General features: G+C 45.8%; 4 protein-coding genes across 4 annotated transcripts in view; all 4 read left to right on the top strand.

Annotated features, from left to right (window-relative positions):
* Positions 1-4,791, top strand: part of LOC136954464 (A disintegrin and metalloproteinase with thrombospondin motifs 2-like) — a 50,198-nt gene extending 45,407 nt beyond the window's left edge. Inside the window, 5 exon segments of the mRNA XM_067248098.1 lie at positions 189-396; positions 578-704; positions 916-1,002; positions 4,179-4,402; positions 4,771-4,791. Of these exon segments, the coding sequence (XP_067104199.1) occupies positions 189-396; positions 578-704; positions 916-1,002; positions 4,179-4,402; positions 4,771-4,791 (667 nt within the window).
* Positions 4,792-5,293: 502 nt separating this feature from the next.
* On the top strand, positions 5,294-7,465 carry LOC136954276 (proteoglycan 4-like). Its single transcript, XM_067247866.1, has one exon. The coding sequence runs from the start codon at positions 5,321-5,323 to the stop codon at positions 6,953-6,955; it is 1,635 nt and encodes a 544-aa protein (XP_067103967.1). The 5' UTR covers positions 5,294-5,320; the 3' UTR covers positions 6,956-7,465.
* Positions 7,466-10,343: 2,878 nt separating this feature from the next.
* On the top strand, positions 10,344-12,761 carry si:dkeyp-72g9.4 (uncharacterized). The gene is made up of 2 exons (XM_067247867.1): positions 10,344-10,582; positions 11,277-12,761. Exon 2 carries the CDS (start codon positions 11,286-11,288, stop codon positions 12,102-12,104), a length of 819 nt encoding a protein of 272 aa, XP_067103968.1. The 5' UTR covers positions 10,344-10,582; positions 11,277-11,285; the 3' UTR covers positions 12,105-12,761.
* Positions 12,762-15,392: 2,631 nt separating this feature from the next.
* On the top strand, positions 15,393-17,757 carry LOC136954654 (C-X-C motif chemokine 2-like). Its single transcript, XM_067248290.1, has 4 exons — positions 15,393-15,516; positions 16,718-16,838; positions 17,097-17,174; positions 17,476-17,757. Exons 1-4 carry the CDS (start codon positions 15,441-15,443, stop codon positions 17,522-17,524), a joined length of 324 nt encoding a protein of 107 aa, XP_067104391.1. The 5' UTR covers positions 15,393-15,440; the 3' UTR covers positions 17,525-17,757.
* The last annotated feature ends 490 nt before the right edge of the window (positions 17,758-18,247 follow it).

Below are 18,247 nucleotides of genomic sequence, written 5' to 3'. Positions count from 1 at the left end.
TCTTTCTCTCTCTTTCTCCCTCTCTCTGTCTCTCTCTGTCTCTTTCTCTCTCTTTCTCCCTCTCTCTGTCTCTCTCTTTCTCTCTCTTTCTCTCTCTCTCTCTCCACCTCTCTCTGTCTGTCTCAGTACATGTGTGTGGCTTCTTGTTAGCATCCCTGGAGGTAGTGAGTGTTCTCTGTGCTGTGTAGGTGGGTGGTGGGCTCCTGGGAGGCCTGCAGCAAGGTGTGTGGAGACACAGGGACTCAGAAGCGCTCCGTCACGTGTGTCCAGACCTTCCGGAACGAGGCTCCCAGGGAGATCCACATGAAGTACTGCAACGACCTTCGACCCGTGTCACGCCAAGCCTGCAACCGCCAGCCCTGCCCTGGCCAGTGGAGGGAGGGTCTCTGGTCACAGGTGTGTCTGATGACTTCCTGCTGTGTGTTTATTTCCTGATGTGTGCGTGTTTACTTCCTGGTGTGCCTATGGACTTCTGCTGTGTGTTTACGTACTCCCTAGTGTGTGTATTTCCTAAGGAGTGTGTGTGTGTCCAGTGTCCAGGTGTCATTTGTTAACGTGTGTGTGTGTGTGTGTCCAGTGCTCGGTGTCGTGTGGTAATGGGACCCAGCGCAGAGCGGTCAGCTGTGGCATGCCAGACACCAGGAACAAGTGTTCAGAGAGGAGACCAGAGAACGTCCGCATCTGTCGCCTAGCACCCTGCCTCAGTGAGTCCAGCTTATTATGGGCTGTCATACAGTATCCACCAACACAAACATTAAGTTCAAGTTTTAAGTCAATTACAAATAACTGTTATTATTGTTGAATATTAATAATAGAGTTGTACTGGTGTGTTTCAGCAATGCTCTTTATTTTCCTGTTCTTCTGAATCTGTGTATATTGTGTCTTGTGTGTGTGTGTGTGTGTATCTTTCCGCAGAAGGCTCCTCCGACCTGAGCAAGAACGGCAACATCCTGATTCAGTGGCTGTCGCGTCCGGACCCAAACTTCCAGCGCACCTCCTCCCGTAAAACCTCCTTGTTCAGCCGTCAGCCCCGCCTGCAGGCCGGCCTCTCCCCTCTGCTGTGGGCCCTGTGCCCGCCTCTGCTCCTCTCCCTCAGGGGCGGGCTCGCCCCCTGACCCCCCCGCCCCCGCCTGTGGCCGCGCCCCTGTGCGAGCGCCAGCTTTCACCTTCTCTGTGGGGGGGGGGGAGGGGGGGGGGTGTCGTCTCTCTCTCTGTGTGGGAGAGACAGCCCTGGCTCCTGTCTGTGCTCTGTCTCTCTCTCTCTATCTCTGTCTACAGTGTGGAGCGTTGTGTTGTAACCGCTGGACAGTCGAAATCTAAAAGATTAACATTTAAAAAAAACTTTTGAGTGGAAAGGGGAATTGTGGGTAATGGCGAGCAGCTGCCGGGCGAGAGCGGCTTTTCGGGGGGCGGCTACGTTTTGAGCGAGCGGGCTGTGCGGTGCCTCGGTTACGCTCCTCAGACGCGGTCGGCTGTTTTTTTGTTCCCGCTCCGCCGTGTTAGGGAGACAGGTGGGAGAACAACCACAAGAAAAGAAGACAGAAAAAAAAAAAAATTAAAAAAAAGTTCAAAAAGAAACCGGAAAGCTTTATTGTGAACGTGATCACAATGAGGACATTTCTACTCAAGTGTTCATCTCCCATCTGGGTCGATTCTGGAATGAGAGAGCTTGTTCCAAACCTTTATTCTGGTTCCATTCTCATGCTGACAAGAAGTCTGCACAGGAACAGGAAATGATGTAGGCAACCCTAGATGTTTTTGTGTGGGGCTTGGCTGAGAGGTGAAGAGGCTTGGATGAAGGCCACTTAAGCAGGGTAGTCAGACCATCTCATCAGCCAGCTTCTCTCTGACTGTTATACTCAAGCTCAATAAATGCAGCTTATTTGTGCTTGCAAACTTTAAACAAATACATCTATAAATATATTTGTATTTATATACAGTATATATATATATATAAATCTAAATCTATATGAGTAACAATAATATGAATAACGATGTTGTACCATGAATAAGCTCAAGCTTATTTGCCTAAACCTTTGGACTGCTATTGATCGATGAGATCCTTGACTGTTAAGTGTATTTTTTTATTGATTTTACATGAATGCAGAAGTAAATCTTTGGTAAGAGCAGAGTGTAGGAGGGGAAAGACAGACGGACTGTATGCAGGACTTGGTCAGCAGGTTGCCTCTCCACTGTCTCAGAGGGTCAGGTCCCTTTTCATTGCTTGTCAGTTCTGTAGGGAAATAATCAGCTTCTGTCATTCAGTACAGTCCATTCACATTCCTCACCCGACGTCACTTGAGGGAGGGGCTGTGTGTGTGTGTGTGTGTGAATGTCCTGCATGTAAACTCATCTGTGTGTGCGTGTGCGCGTGCGTGTGTGTCTTCGTTCTGAATGAGAACAACGTTGAGAGTGTGTTTGCACGTTCGCAAACGTTTCACGCGTGAGTGTGTGCGTTTGTGTGCATGTTTGTGTGTGTGTGCATCTTTGTGTCTGTGTGTGCGTGTTTGTGTGTCTGCGTGAATGCTCGTTCGTAATCCATTTGTGGCTGTGTTTGTGTCTGGGTGCGTGCATCTGTGTGTTGGTGTGTTAGTATTCATCCTGGCTTCTAGTTCTCATCCAGATCAGACACAGAAATACCTCATGAATCTTCACCAGAGAGCGTCCATCTTGTCTTGTCTATCAGACCAACACCCATTATGAACAATGCCTTATCTTGGATTGAATGTAACGGCATTTATCTGTGAAAGGAGATGGCTTTACTCATACAAGTTTATAAATCACCCAGAATAGAGGCAGCTTCGACCGACTAACAAACTCACATGCCAACCATTAAGACTCCATTGACCAATGGCACGCTGGCCTTGTGTGGTCCCGAAGGGGGGGGGGGCTGCTCTGGGGGTCGGTAGTGTAAGCCCTTGAGGCTGGTCGTTCTGTATCGTGAGCTCATGTTTCTGTTGTGACTATGTAGCGAGCTATCTGAGGTTCAGTGCAGCATGGCTGGGGTGAGTCCAGGCCTGACAAGGCACTTCAATCCTGTATATAAACATTGGTGTTGACTGTATTTAATAACCTTCATGACTGTTATCTTCTTACTTATGGAAAAAAGAAACTATAATATTATATAATATGGGTAACTGTTTTGTGGCTTCACTGGCCTGCTGTGTGTAGCTAGTCCTGCGTCGGGCTGGCGTCGAGCGGCGTCGGGCTGGCGTCGAGCGGCGTCGGGCTGGCGTCGAGCGGCGTCGGGCTGGCGTCGAGCGGCGTCGGGCTGGCGTCGAGCGGCGTCGGGCTGGCGTCGAGCGGCGTCGGGCTGGCGTCGAGCTGCATTCAGACGGACTACATGCACTGCGTCTATATGCACTTTGATTTTATCAGGGAAACTTTATTAATGTTTTGTAAATGTTTCATATGACACTTAACACGTGCCATTCCAGTTTTTACATCGTCATGGAAATTCTGTATTTTATTTATTCGACAACGACAACAAAACTATATCTTATTATTTTATGTGATCTATTCATTTTATTTATACATTGACTATGAAACTGATTGGTTGATTTCCAAGTAATGAAGTGTTTTACCAAAGTAACTGTGAACTTTCAATACACCTGAGTTCTTTTTCTTATGAACAGAATCTATATTGAGGGGTCATCTCATGGTTTCACTTAACTGTCATTATCAACTGCAAAAGTTGTATGAATAAAAAAATGTTGGAAAAATGTTGAAAGGTTCTCTCAACGCAGGTTCTTAGAGATGTAACGTAGTGTCTAAGCCTCCAGCTACCAACCACATACAGACATATTAATGCTTAATACGAAAATAAAAACTTTATATCAGAGAATAATTACCCAGATATGTGAGGTGTCAGCATTAGAATATTCCTCTTAATCACCTTTCTACTCTGGACTAACCTGGCAACCCTGTTTGGCTTGCTCTCTGGACTAAACTGCTGTAGCAACCCTGACAACTGCTCTGGGTGGTCACCATGACAACTTCTCAGGGTGGTCACCATGACAACTACTTTTCTGGGTGCTTGGGGCTCCTCCTCCTGGGTCTTCTGCTGATGGTCTGGCTTTACTTCTTCTCTTCTGCACTCAGCATGGTGTACACAATCATAAACACACACACTCGCACACGCGCACACTCTCAGATCTCTGTGTTTTCTTCCCAAACAGGCCAGCGTTGTCACGGTGACCGATCAGTGTTCTGCCGGATGGAGGTTTTGAAGAACTACTGTTCTCTGCCGGGGTACCAGAGGATGTGCTGCAAGTCCTGTAGTAACTCCACCCTCACACACACCCCTCAGCCCTCCAGCACCCTCCCAACCTCCGGGACCCTAATGCCCTCCGGCACATCCCCCACCAGGGTCACCACCTCCTCCACCACCAGTCAACCCATGGTCACCTCCCATCCTGCCCCTCTGCCCCCACCTGAGATAAGAGACCACAGTCCTCACTTGGATCCCACACAGACATCTACACACACACCTATACACACTACATACACAGCACACACACCTATACACACTGCATACACAACACACACACCTATACACACTGCCTACACAACACACACACCTATACACACTGCATACACAACATACACACCTACACACACAGCATACACACCTACACACACACCTACACACACAGCATACACACCTACACTCACCACACACTTACATGCACACACCAAACACACACCTACAACTATTGCTTCTGAATATGGCACACCATCAACTATGGATATTGAATATACCACACACAGACCCTCTACAAGGGATCTTGAATATACCACACAAAGAGAAACAACTATGGATCTTGAATATACCACACAAAGAGAAACAACTATGGATCTTGAATATACCACACACACACCCTCAACTATGGATCTTGAATATACCACACACACACCCTCAACTATGGATCTTGAATATACCACACACAGAGAAACAACTATGGATCTTGAATATACCACACACAGAGAAACAACTATGGATCTTGAATATTCCACACACACACCCTCAACTATGGATCTTGAATATACCACACACAGAGAAACAACTATGGATATTGAATATACCACACACACACCCTCAACTATGGATCTTGAATATACCACACACAGAGACACAACTATGGATCTTGAATATACCACACACAGAGACACAACTATGGATCTTGAATATACCACACACACACCCTCAACTATGGATCTTGAATATACCACACACAGAGACACAACTATGGATCTTGAATATACCACACACAGAGACACAACTATGGATCTTGAATATACCACACACAGAGACACAACTATGGATCTTGAATATACCACACACACACCCGTAATAATTACCAAGTCAAAGCCAAAGAACAGCCAGAAAAGTGATCCACTCAAAAAGCTAAAGCTAAATACAAATCCAAAGAAGAACCCTAAACCTAAAACAGTTCCAAAAAAGCCTACACAACCAAAAGTGGTTCCAAAAAAGAATCTTCAACCCAAAAAAGTTCCAAAAAAGAACCCTCAACCAAAAACTGTTCTAAAAAAGCCAAAAGTCACACCAAAGAACTCTGAGACAAAACCTCCAAAAGAGAGTAAGCCTAGTCAGCCTAAGCCAGGTTCTAAGAAGAACATTGCTTCAAAAGTAGCTGAAAACAAGAACCCTCAACCAAAAACTGTTCCAAAGAAGAACCCTCAATTAAAAACTGTTCCAAAAAAGAACCTTGAACCAAAAACTGTTCCAAAGAAGAACCCTCAACCAAAAACTGTTCCAAAGAAGAACCCTCAACCAAAAACTGTTCCAAAGAAGAACCCTCAACCAAAAACTGTTCCAAAGAAGAACCCTCAACCAAAAACTGTTCCAAAGAAGAACCCTCAATCAAAACCAGTTCAAAAAAAGAACCCTCAATCAAAACCAGTTCAAAAAAAGAACCCTCAATCAAAACCAGTTCAAAAGAAGATTCCTAGACCAGAACTAGTTAAAAAATATGACCCTCCACCAAAATCCTTTTCGAAAAATATCTTTCAACCAACTAAAGTTAAAAAACATGACCCTCCATCAAAAACTGTCCCACAAAAGAACACCCTGCCACAAATGTCAGAATTCACCACCACAACCCCAGCCTACCACACGACCAGGAAGAATCCTTTGTTTACCCTCCAGTCCAGCACTGGCACATACACCACAACTCCTAGCATGCACCACACCAGTTCTAGAACTGTCAATATTACCTACATCAGTAACAACACTAAGGTGACACCCAGTGACATCTTCTATGACATTTCATGGACTGGAACCACAACTCCCAGCAACCTCTTCAACGATGATGTCAGAAACCCCACCGAAACCATTTACTTTGATGAAGTCACAATGTCGAGTGGAACCATTCCTTTTCACGATTCTCCTATCCCCAGTGTAACCACTCCCTATGACGACATCACAGGATCCAGCAGTGGTGATGTCGCAATACACAGTGGGGATGACATCACAATTCCCAGCAGAACCTTGCCCTACAGTGATGATGCCATAATATCCAGCGGAACTGTGATGTTTGATGTCACAGTGTTTGTCCCCACTGTTTTCAGTGATAATTGGTCAGATCTAACCACCTCTACCTGGCTTGACCTACCAGAGTACATCCCTCTCAGTGTCACTGTCCCCATGGAAACCCAGACGCCCCCTCCAGAACCGACCTCCACTACTGCATCTCTGACAACAATCACCATGACAACCACAGAGCGACGTCCTGCCCAGTCCACTGGGGAGGAAAACAACGCCATCCACCTCCCCGACGGGCTGGGGGGCGGGGACAGCTACCTGTCCCAGACCAATCAGATTGTGCGGCGCAGGGTGTTCCTCCGGGAACGCACGCGCAACAAACGCATCGAGGAGCTGCTGGAGGAGAAGAGAAACTTCCTTCTCCGCATGAAGAGAGGGCACAGCGCTTGAGTGCCCCCCCTGGTCCTAAAACCCCTCTGTTCTCTCTTATAGAGATGGACTTCTGCTGTGGCAGACTGACTTTATATCAGCTAGTCCCCTGCTGGGACTCAGACACACACACACACAGACTCACACATACAATAAGCAACATAGCAAACTGGACTGTCGAGGGCCCGTATCTCTGAGCAAAACACATCTTGCTGTCTCTGTTCACCCCTGCTGCCATGTGCAGCTCTGTGAGTGAATCAAGGATTGTAGAAGGTTTCTGTCCTCTTCTGTGCTAAAACAACATCACAGAATATTGACTTAATCATGTGTATCATATTTTCTAGAAGCTAAAAAAGAAAAAAAAGAATAAATGCCTTTTTGTATCGACAGCATTCTCCAATAGAAGCTTTCAGGGTGCGTTCTGTTTTGTATCTGGTTTATTATGGGACACACTGTGACCCAGGCAACTGTCTGTACCATAGCTGTACATATCACAAACCTAATGTTGAATATTTATTAAAGTTCATGTGCCTGTGGTATTTACACTTGGACTTGTTGTGTGCCACATTCTTATTCCTAACTATAGTGCTTTTTATGCAACATATACTTTCTCTCTCCCTCTCTGTCTCTCTCTCTCTTTCTATCTGTCTCTATCTATCTCTTTCTCACTATCTATCTCTATCTATCTCTTTCTTTCTCTATCTATCTATCTCTTTCTCACTCTATCTCTATCTATCTCTTTCTCACTCTATCTATCTCTTTCTCACTCCATCTATCTCTATCTATCTCGTTCTCACTCTATCTATCTCTTTCTCACTCCATCTATCTCTATCTATCTCGTTCTCACTCTATCTATCTCTTTCTATCTATCTTTCCCTCGCTTCCTCCACATCCCTTCTACATGTTAGCGGTGAGCTAGGAGAGGTGCCCCCCTAGAGGGAGACAGAGTAGCAGCTGCCGTGTCCGGCGCCCACAGTGCCTCACCTCTGTCTCTGTCATCCGCAACACACCACCCTGCAGGAACACCAGCACCACCCTGTTCTTCCTGGAGGTCCGGCTCCTTAAAGGGATAGTTCACCAACATTTCAAAGTGTCATCATTGTAGCCTTATGTTACGTAAAGTGCTCGACAGGGATATAGGAAGGCTGCCGTCTGGTTCCTGGTTGGTGAGCCCAGAACTGTACCAACGTGACACTGATCTAAAACCGAGGACGATTAAGAGTTTCTTGACATGTTGGTGAACAAATTCTTTAATCCCGCTAACTTCTCCTGGACAGATAAATGAGTACATGTTCACTGTTAAGAGTCACTCTGTGTGGGTGGTGATGTCATCCTGCATGGGAACACCCAGACGAAGGAAATGAAGGGAAAGCTATGGGCCTCTGAATGATTCATGTCTGCAGTGGAAGTGTTTCTTATGAACACACAGGATATAAATTGTGCGTGTGTGTGTGTGACAGCCTGACCCGTAGCAGTATAGAAAAACACCATGTGCCAGCATGACTCACCTTCTCCCCCATCTTTGCACCCTTCTATAAAAAGACTGTTCTTATAATAGATTTGTAATGGGGGTAGTCACTGAAGCATTCTCATTCTCATTCATACTGCTCTGTCACACACACACACACAAACCAATGTGAGTGCACCTAGTTGTGCTGCAGTAACTGGAAGAGTTGGAATGCTCCATCTCTGATGCTTCATCCCTGCAACTCTCATAATGGTTCAACTCTGCTGCTTCATGTCTGATGCTGCTTTATGTCTGCTGCTTCATCTCTAATGCTTCATCTCTACTGCTTCATGTCTGATGCTTCATCTCTACTGCTTCATGTCTGATGCTTCATCTCTACTGCTTCATGTCTGATGCTTCATCTCTACTGCTTCATGTCTGATGCTTCATCTCTACTGCTTCATCTCTACTGCTTCATGTCTGATGCTTCATCTATACTGATTCCTGTCTGATGTGTTATCTCTACTGCTCCATGTCTGATGCTTCATCTCTACTGCTTCATCTCTCTGCTTCATGTCTGATACTTTATCTCTGCCACTCTCATAATGCTTCATCTCTGCTCCTCTCTACAAACACTTGCATGTTGGTGTGTGTGTTCCACATGGACCCACATGGACCCCTGTCTAATGTCCTGAGTGTGTGTGTTACACATGGACCCCTGTCTAATGTCCTGATGGTGTGTGTGTTACACATGGACCCCTGTCTAATGTCCTGATGGTGTGTGTTACACATGGACCCCTGTCTAATGTCCTGATGGTGTGTGTTACACATGGACCCCTGTCTAATGTCCTGATGGTGTGTGTTACACATGGACCCCTGTCTAATGTCCTGATGGTGTGTGTTACACATGGACCCCTGTCTAATGTCCTGATGGTGTGTGTTACACATGGACCCCTGTCTAATGTCCTGATGGTGTGTGTTACACATGGACCCCTGTCTAATGTCCTGATGGTGTGTGTTACACATGGACCCCTGTCTAATGTCCTGATGGTGTGTGTGTTACACATGGACCCCTGTCTAATGTCCTGATGGTGTGTGTTACACATGGACCCCTGTCTAATGTCCTGATGGTGTGTGTTACACATGGACCCCTGTCTAATGTCCTGATGGTGTGTGTTACACATGGACCCCTGTCTAATGTCTAATGTCCTGAGCCGTGACATCTGCCTGCCGGTCAGCAGGCCTCCCTGGGGGATTCTCTGAAGCGGTGATGTAACATCGGTTTTCGTGGAACCCAGCTTCTCAACCTCCTGGCTTCTCAGTACGACTTGTTGTTCTTCAGGAGACACAAACAAACCCTGCTGTGTGTCTGGCCTTCCCGCCCCCTCCTCCCCCAGGGATGGCTTGTTGTGTCTCCATCTCGCATTGGAATTGACACATGCTCCTTCAGGAGCCTTCCAGCGGAGGACAGAGTTTTCAGCTCCATCAGAGAGCTTTTAGAGAGTGTTATATTACACACAGACACACAACCTGCAGAGTCCCCGGACACAAACACACACACAGATCTTTCAGAGGTATCACAAGCATGCATGCATAATGCAATACATCAACCCCCTGAACACTCCTTATGGTTCCTCCCGACGACCATCTGTTTCACAGGGTTTCAAGGTCGACACCGGGAAACTGGTTATTTAGATAAGCAAGATTCTTCGTTCGCTCTCTCTCTCTCTGTTTCTCTCTCTCTCTGTGCTTGCCTCTCTCTGTCTTTCCCTCCCTCCATCAATACAGCTGGCCAATGACAGCGCTCGAGGTAAAGAAGTGGATGGTGCTGCTATTTTTAGAATCAGGGAAGGAGGGCAGACTGAGAGCGAGGGAAGGAGGGAGGGAGAGAGAGAGAAGGGGACATGAGGAAAAGATAAATCTACATTTTACCATTGCCTGTGGACAGACTCAGACAGTCAGAGCCAGAGAGCCCGCTCAGAAACGGACATCAGCCCTGAACTAAACTGCAGAGACACACAGAGCCACTAAGGACACACACACACGAAGGCTCACCGAGGACTCACGCACACACACACAAAACTCAGTGAGGACACACACAGAACACACTAAGAAGAGGACAGCAGGCTGGACACACACACACCCAGGAGAGCAGAGACAAGGAAGAAGAACAGGCTTTGATACACACCGACTGAAATCAGGTGAGTTTTCAAGCTCTCGGATGTGACATTTGAATGATAGAGAATGTAGATGTTACACTGAGCTCGTTGATGTTTGCTCTGTTTGCCCAGGTCAATCTGAGAATAGAACAGCTATCAACCAGGGGGGTGTGTGTTTAGCCAGGGGTGCTGTGAGAGTGTGTGTGTGTTAAGCCACGGAGCGCAGTGGGAGTGTGTGTGCTCAAGGTGTGGCTCTATTTTTAGCCTGGGCTGCACCTGGAGCACACACGCTTGACTGCTCGGTTTAGACCCGACTATTTCTGGAGCTGAGGTTAGTACTGAAATACAGCTGGACTGTCGTTCAGACTTCAAACATTAGAGAGCAGGAATACATATAGACTAGCCCTGTACTCAGAACCACCCCTGTACATTAACCCTGCTAAAGAGGAAAGTGTTTATTCATTTGTTGATGCAGTTCTGTTGTTGACCACTAGGGTGTTTACACTTCTGGTTAGGAGAGGAGAGAGAGGAGAGGAGAGAGAAGAGAGGAAAGAGAGGAGATGAGGAGAGAGAGAGGAGAGAGGAGAGAGGAGAGAGGAGAGGAGGAGAGAGGAGAGGAGAGAGAGGAGAGGAGAGAGATTAGAAAAGAGAAGTAGTGACAGAGATGGGAGAACATTTCAACAGAACTGTTCTGTCTTTGTCTGCCTGGTCACTGTCCTGTCCCCGTGTCCCTCAGTGTCCAGCCATGCGTCCTCGCTCCTCTCTGCTGGCCAAGAGAAGCCTGCTGCTGCCCACCATCTCTGAGGGCTATGAGGAGCTGACAAGGAACCAGGCTAACATCTCCTCTGAGGACTACCTGCTGTCCATCTGCCAGCTGGCCTGCCCCCCTTTCCCCCCTCAGGGCTCCGCCTCCCCCTCTGATGTCATCAACGCTCGCCATAAGGACTCTCTAAACCAGAGGTTGTCACGGCTCAACGCTCATGACCGGCGTCCAGCGACCTTTGAGCCTGACCACAGAGAGGAAGCTCATGGGAGAGACATCGGTGCTCGCCAGGGCGGGAAGAGGGATGGAAACGAAGAGGCTGTGTTTGGTTGCCATGGTACAGTGGATCCCTTGGAGTATCTCTATGGATACCAGGAAAACCCTTCCCCTTTCACCTGTCAGGCAGGGAGCCTGAGGCAGCGATTGGCTGAAGCAAGGGGTGGGAGGAGGGATGGGGAGGGGCCAGAAAGACAGACACGCCCCCATGCGTACAGTTTCTCCCGCTCCTGCCCCATCTCACACCGCAAGAGCAGCTGCCCAGTCCCAACCCTCCAGCCTCAACCTGCCCCCCCAGGCGCCTCCTCCCTGCCCCACACAGCCCCCCAGCCAGCCCCCACCCCTGGAGACAGCCACCACACCCTCCCCGCCAGCCCAGAGGAAGAGGGGAGGAGGCAGGGAGGAGGGGGGAGGCAGAAGGGGAAGCAGTCCCTGATGTCTCAGTGGATGTCAGACTGGCGTGGCTGGGTGTGGAGAGAGGGGGGTATGCGAGCCTCCGCGACGCCCGCTATCGATGAGATGTGAGCTTCAGGGGGTGTCTCAACACAGACACACACACACAGATCTCAGATCAACACTCTTTTCTGGCAAAAGGAAATGGGGTACATCATCGCAAGGACTCTGCTTTGAGAAGGTTCCAGAAGGTTCCAGAAAGTTCCAGAAGGTTCCTTCCCATTGCTGGAATGCTTGGCCGCTGAGACTGTGACCAGGTGCGGCATTATGTTGCCAGAGACGGCCCAGAGACCAGCTGCTACAGGCCACCTCAGTGACAGTGGGACTAGATTGTTCAACTGTAAATCATTCTGATCATGTTTTGTTACATTAATAAGTTAATTACTGAATCAGAAAAATATACAAATGAAACACACATACTCAACGCATGCTAGTTCACACACACACACACACACACACACACAACCGAATGCAAATGCACAAACACGTGCACACAAAAGCATGCTCTCCCACACACACACAAACAAACATAAATTCACACACAGTGCCACAAACCACATCTGAGACATAACTCTTGACCTAGTCTAGGGAGAGGACTAGAAATCCTCACACATTCCACTGCATGTAATGCTGGTGTAAGCTGATGAACATTTGTGATATCTGACAGACAGTCTTTTTATACATCTGCCTATCTGGGAACTGGGATTGAATAAACAACGTTTTCTTACAGTGTTTTGCTGTGATCGTTACTGTTGCCTGGCTGCTTCGATTGAGCTGCATGGATTTCAGAAACAGTTGGGATCCAGCTGGTTTCTATGGCAACTGTCGAGGGTTTCTATGGTGGGTAAACAATAGAATCTTGATTTTGGGCGTAGGTCACACACAGACATCCACGCGTACCCACAAACAAACACACACGTACACAAACAGATCAAAGACTATGATTGCTAAAGACGTTCATAATTTGTTTCTTTCCACACAGTTGATCTATAAAGACTAGTGCACATTCACAAGTCTTTCCATCGTAAAGAACAATTTAACGATTGATTTTCAGTCTCTTCTACCTAGCCTGCACAACTGTTGTCTTTTATAAGCGTAAATCTAAAGATGACCAATAGATAGACACAGTTCCCAGGTACATGTGAGAATATGTTTACCCAGACGGTTTGTACACCAAAACAGACAGAAATTTACGTTGTGAAGGGGGGAGAGCAGGCCTGCGGTGACGGGGAGCCTGCAAACAGACCGGTGGAGCAGGAAGAGAGTTACATGTTGATATGTTCTCTGGCTGCACTGATGCAGCTTTCAGAACTACAGTGGTGATGTTGTGGTCAGCGCTCAGAGCTAATTATTTAGCGCTGTGGTACAATATTCTGCTGCATTCTGAGAAGCACAGAACATAAGGTGTAGGGGGGTGGGGGTGAGGGTGAGGTGGGAGGGGGCTGTAGTTACACCAATTTCAGAGTGTAAAAATGTATATTGAATATAAGGTCACTGTGGAGCCCATCTCCTTCATGTACTTGCAATAACCCTAGATCACAGACTTAGAGAACCCTACAGAACATAAACTCAAAATAAGCATATCCATTGGAGTTAAATATGTCTGCCCCAGTGTTCTCCAGTGTCCCTTTGTTTCTGTCTCCCTCTCTCTGTGAGAGGAACACCGTGAACTATAGGGTAGCAGCAAAAGCACTCTCCTGTCCCCTATAAATAAAACACAGGAACTATTCCCACACGTGAAATACTGAGGATGGGAGAACAGTTTGTGTCTGTCATGTATCGCGGCTGCCTCTTCCCCTACAGAACACCGCACATCTTTATGTGTCTTCTGCAGCCAAACCTCAGAGATGTATAGATATGACTCAGACTGCAGACTTAAAGAACTAGTAAACCCCCTCTCCGGTTTAGTCTCTGTCTCTCTCTGCCTCTCTCTGTCTCTCTCTGTCTCTCTCTATCTCTCTCTCTGTCTCTCTCTGTCTCTCTCTCTGTCTCTCTCTGTCTCTCTCTATCTGTCTCTATATTCAAATTCAAATCAAGTGGTTTATCTGTGTCTCTCTTTCTCCTTCTTTCTCTCTTTATCTATCTATCTCTCTCAAATCAAATCAAAATGTATTTGTATAGCCCTTTTTACAAGCAACGCACATGGGCTTCACATACGCCCACAACCAACCAAGAACTGCCCCTCAACCAACCTAAACCCTCAAGGAAGGCAAGGAAAAACTCACAGACAAACTCACTAGAGGAAAAAAAATTGAAGAAACCTTGGGAGGAGCAATTCAGTGAGGGATCCCCTCCTCCAGATACGGCTGGTGTAAGAGAGGTGCAGAACATGGGCTATACAACAGGGAAGTGTCAATGGGTGTTGAAACACCAAAATCCAGTGTTCAACTTGGGTCAGAGTTGTTAAATGTCAGTTTAAGCAGAGGTAGCCACAGGGCTGGGCGACTGTGATCGGCGCAGCATCAGAGGCTCTGTGTCTCTCTTTGTCCCTGTCCATGTCCTCATCTCCTCATGCACATTTTCTCCCATCTTGAAAGGTCATCTGATCCAATCCCAGATCTTGGCGTGTCAGTCTTCTGATGCTGGTGCCTTCCCTGAACTGTACAGTGAGCAGGAACAGAACCTGAAAGTAGCGTTGCTCAAGCTCTCAGACGGAACCAATCATCTGAAACTCCACATTATTATTGTCTGGATGCTTCATCTGAAAAAACTGCTGTTGTCCAGTAAACAACACACATAAGAAAACTAAAAGAACAGGAGTTTGAAAAAGAGGAGTACATTTCCCTGCTGCTAATAAAAGACTGAGGTCTGGTCTATGTCTGAGATCTCTGTTCCAGTCTAACAATATAACTACTGATCGCTCTGCAGCTTATTACTAATTATTGTAACAATAATTGGTTAATATCCCTGTTGATCATGTAAATTATTCAATCTTCTTAGTCGTGTCATCAGATCTTATGACTCATGTTATTACGTTTTTGTCATATTAATTATCACTGTGGTTTTACACTTGCTATCTTATTAATATTCTTACTATTGAAGGATTAATCACATTACAATTGACTTTCTTGGGTGAGTAAAGTGCTGAATAGTCCAGTTTAGATCTTAGGTAGTGGAACTATGTGAGTGCAGGCCATGTTTCCATGAGGTATCAGAAACAGCAGGCAGAATCGGAGTGAGAGAGAGAGAGCTAACCACAGCTGCTGAGGTGTTTATAATTCTCTGAAGGAAGCAGCGTTGTGGTTAATGAGGGAGTTTCAGTTTCCACTAAGAAAACTTCCCTTGCTCACAGATATACCGTAGCATCAAACATGACTATAAGAGGACCCTGTCTCTCCTCATCTCACACACCTCCAATCATCCATCATCTCAAGCAGGATAACCAGACCTTCTCTGTTCCACGGTGACATGACGACCACCACTACCATGACAACCAGAGTCCTGATGCTCCTTGCTGTGTTTGTCTGCGTGGCCCAGGCACAACGTGAGTAGCTCTTATTACCGTGGTAACTGTGTGATTACGACTTTATTGCTGTGTAATTATTAAATTTTTACTGTGTAATTATCACGTTATTACCGTGTAACTATCACGTTATCACCATGTAACAATCACATTATTACCATGTAACTATACGTTATTACCGTGTAATTATGTTATTACCGTGTGTTTTTCATGTTATTAATGTGTTGTTATCATGTTGTTACTCTGTGATGTGTGATTGCTGTCTTTTTACTGTTAATAATACGGCACTGAAAAAGTGGCAAGGTTAGGTATTAAAATATGTCAAAAGAAATATTATTATATGTCTTTATATTACACATTATAAATGACACAGTTGTAGTTTGTCAGTTCTATTCAGGAATACCCGGCAGAAACGTTATACTTAAAAAATATATATATTTAATACGGATGGCTTAAAAAAGTATGCGTTGGTGGGTATTTAATTATCACATAATATTCCTGCCATGCTACTTGTGTGATACTAAGATGTTATTCATATTATGTCTCCTACATGCAATAACTGTTCATACACGGTCTATAAAATATACATATAAAGGAAAATCGTCTTTGGAATCCGGCACTTAATAACAAACAAATTATTAAATTCTTAAATATAAAATGTATTAAATGAAAAATTATTTAAATACAGTAGTACATTTGCCTGTATGTCAATACTATGTTATTAATATGCCATGGTATCAAAAGCCTATTATATTTGTATTGTATAAATACAGAGTAGATTATGGTTAAATGCTTGTTGAACACAAGAAATATCCTCCAATTGGATTTCTAGCTCATGCACATCTTGCCGTGCTCATGCTGTCTCTCTCTCTCTCTCTCTGTCTCTCTCTCTCTCTCTGTCTCTCTCTCTCTGTCTCTCTCTGTCTCTCTCTCTCTCTCTCTCTCTGTCTCTCTCTCTCTCTCTGTCTCTCTCTCTCTGTCTCTCTCGCTCTCTCTCTCTCTCTCTCTCTCTCTCTCTCTCTCTCTCTCTCTCTCTCTCTCTCTCTCTCTCTCTCTCTCTCTCTGTCTCTCTCTCTCTCTCTGTCTCTCTCTCTCTCTGTCTCTCTCTCTCTGTCTCTCTCTCACTCTCTCTCTCTCTCTCTCTCTGTCTCTCTCTCTCTCTCTGTCTCTCTCTCTCTGTCTCTCTCGCTCTCTCTCTCTCTCTCCCTCTCTTTCTCCTCAGGCTCAGGCAGTCAGCGCTGTCTCTGCCTTAAGATCAGCAACAAACTGCGCTCCCAGGCCACAGAAGTGGAGGACATCCAAATCCACCCACCAGGAAACTCCTGTGACAGGATGGAATTTGTGTAAGTTCACATCATACAACCTGGCCGTCCTGCAAGTCCATCTGTCTGACTTCAAAGATTCCCTGAAATTAGACAAACAGTACATTTACAGCTAATATTGTATTTTTACAGATTGAAAATGTAGTTTTACTTTCTAGTTGTTTTGTGGCTGACTAATATAAACCCATTGACTAAATTAAGTGATTGATGTTGATACAAAAATTATTACAAAGCAGATCGATTTCCTGTGGTTAATGAGGTCATATCCTGTTCCTCTAGTGTGAGTCTGAAGAACGGTCTGCAGTACTGTCTGGACCCCAAGATGAAGCTGGTTCAGAAGATGCTCAGAAGCTTCATGTAAGAAACGATGAATTGACAAACTTGCATGGTCATTAGTCTGCGTCTTGCACACTGCAAGTGTGTGAGTATTAGTTAACGTGTGTGTGCGTGCATGTGCATGCTTACGTATGTGTCCATGCCTGTAAGTGTGTGTGTGTGTGTGTGTGTGTGTGTGTGTGTGTCTGTGTGTGTGTGTGTGTGTGTGTGTGTGTGTGTGTGTGTGTGTGTGTGTGTGTGTGTGTGTGTGTGTGTGTGTGTGTGTGTGTGTGTGTGTGTGTGTGTGTAGTCGACTGATTTCCTGTTTGATTTGCTTTAACAGGAACAAGCCCAAGCCCACCAGCCCACCTCAGCTTCCAGAGCAGCTCTGACTCTGAAACATGACTCTGACTGCTCAGACTCCCTCTCTGAGACTCTCCCTGCCTCAAGGACAAGCATTCTGTTAGCTGAAAGCCAAAGATTTAAAATCTTAAAGGAACTCAATAGTTGTATTTGTTTTCTTGTCATTTTCCCCTTTGTATTGTTTTACCATTTTACAATATACTTTTATAAAGTCTGTCCTGTCTGTTACGCACATAAGCTATGAGACAATAAAGTTTTTTTTTTATAAATTGTCCTCCTTTTCATTACAATCTTAAAGTTTATAATAATAAACAAAATATTGGTAGAAGAGGAGCTCTCTCTTTTGGCCCCAGAGTGGGACTGGTTTAACCGTCGCCACCTTGTGGCGATATTTGAACAGTACAGTAGGTTCAAGATCTGGAGATAAACACAGAATAAAGCCAAGTCACCCAGGAGCTTTGATACAGCAGGTGAGGTGGATAGAAGGTGAGAGGATCAGGAAATTTGAAGGAGGTAGGGTGGGGGTGAGAGGGTGATGGAGGGAAAAGAGGGAGGGGTCATACGGCAGGCTTCAGAACACAGAGAGAATAATAAGTCTTTCCCAGTGTCTCATAAATCTAAGACTCTTCTTACATTACCCTTCCAGTGCCTCAGAGCATCACATGGTGTTCCCTGAGACCATAGATGCGTAGATGGGGGAACCCGACACTCTGATCATCCTCCTGTCCCTGCGGCTAAGTTTAGGCTAACGG

Source organism: Osmerus mordax, chromosome 12 (assembly GCF_038355195.1).
Source record: "Osmerus mordax isolate fOsmMor3 chromosome 12, fOsmMor3.pri, whole genome shotgun sequence".
Lineage (NCBI taxonomy): Eukaryota > Metazoa > Chordata > Actinopteri > Osmeriformes > Osmeridae > Osmerus > Osmerus mordax.
The sequence above is the reverse complement of the archived record's forward strand: the minus strand, read 5'-3'. Positions and strand labels throughout refer to the sequence as shown.

Excerpts from the sequence above, each read along its gene's own strand:
- LOC136954276 (XM_067247866.1), top strand. The coding sequence starts at position 5,321 with ATGGATCTTGAATATACCACACACACACCCGTAATAATTACCAAGTCA.
- si:dkeyp-72g9.4 (XM_067247867.1), top strand. The coding sequence starts at position 11,286 with ATGCGTCCTCGCTCCTCTCTGCTGGCCAAGAGAAGCCTGCTGCTGCCC.
- LOC136954654 (XM_067248290.1), top strand. The coding sequence starts at position 15,441 with ATGACGACCACCACTACCATGACAACCAGAGTCCTGATGCTCCTTGCT. Across the intron at positions 15,517-16,717 it reads CTGCGTGGCCCAGGCACAAC|GCTCAGGCAGTCAGCGCTGT; the intron begins GTGAGTAGCTCT and ends CTTTCTCCTCAG. Across the intron at positions 17,175-17,475 it reads AAGATGCTCAGAAGCTTCAT|GAACAAGCCCAAGCCCACCA; the intron begins GTAAGAAACGAT and ends TTGCTTTAACAG.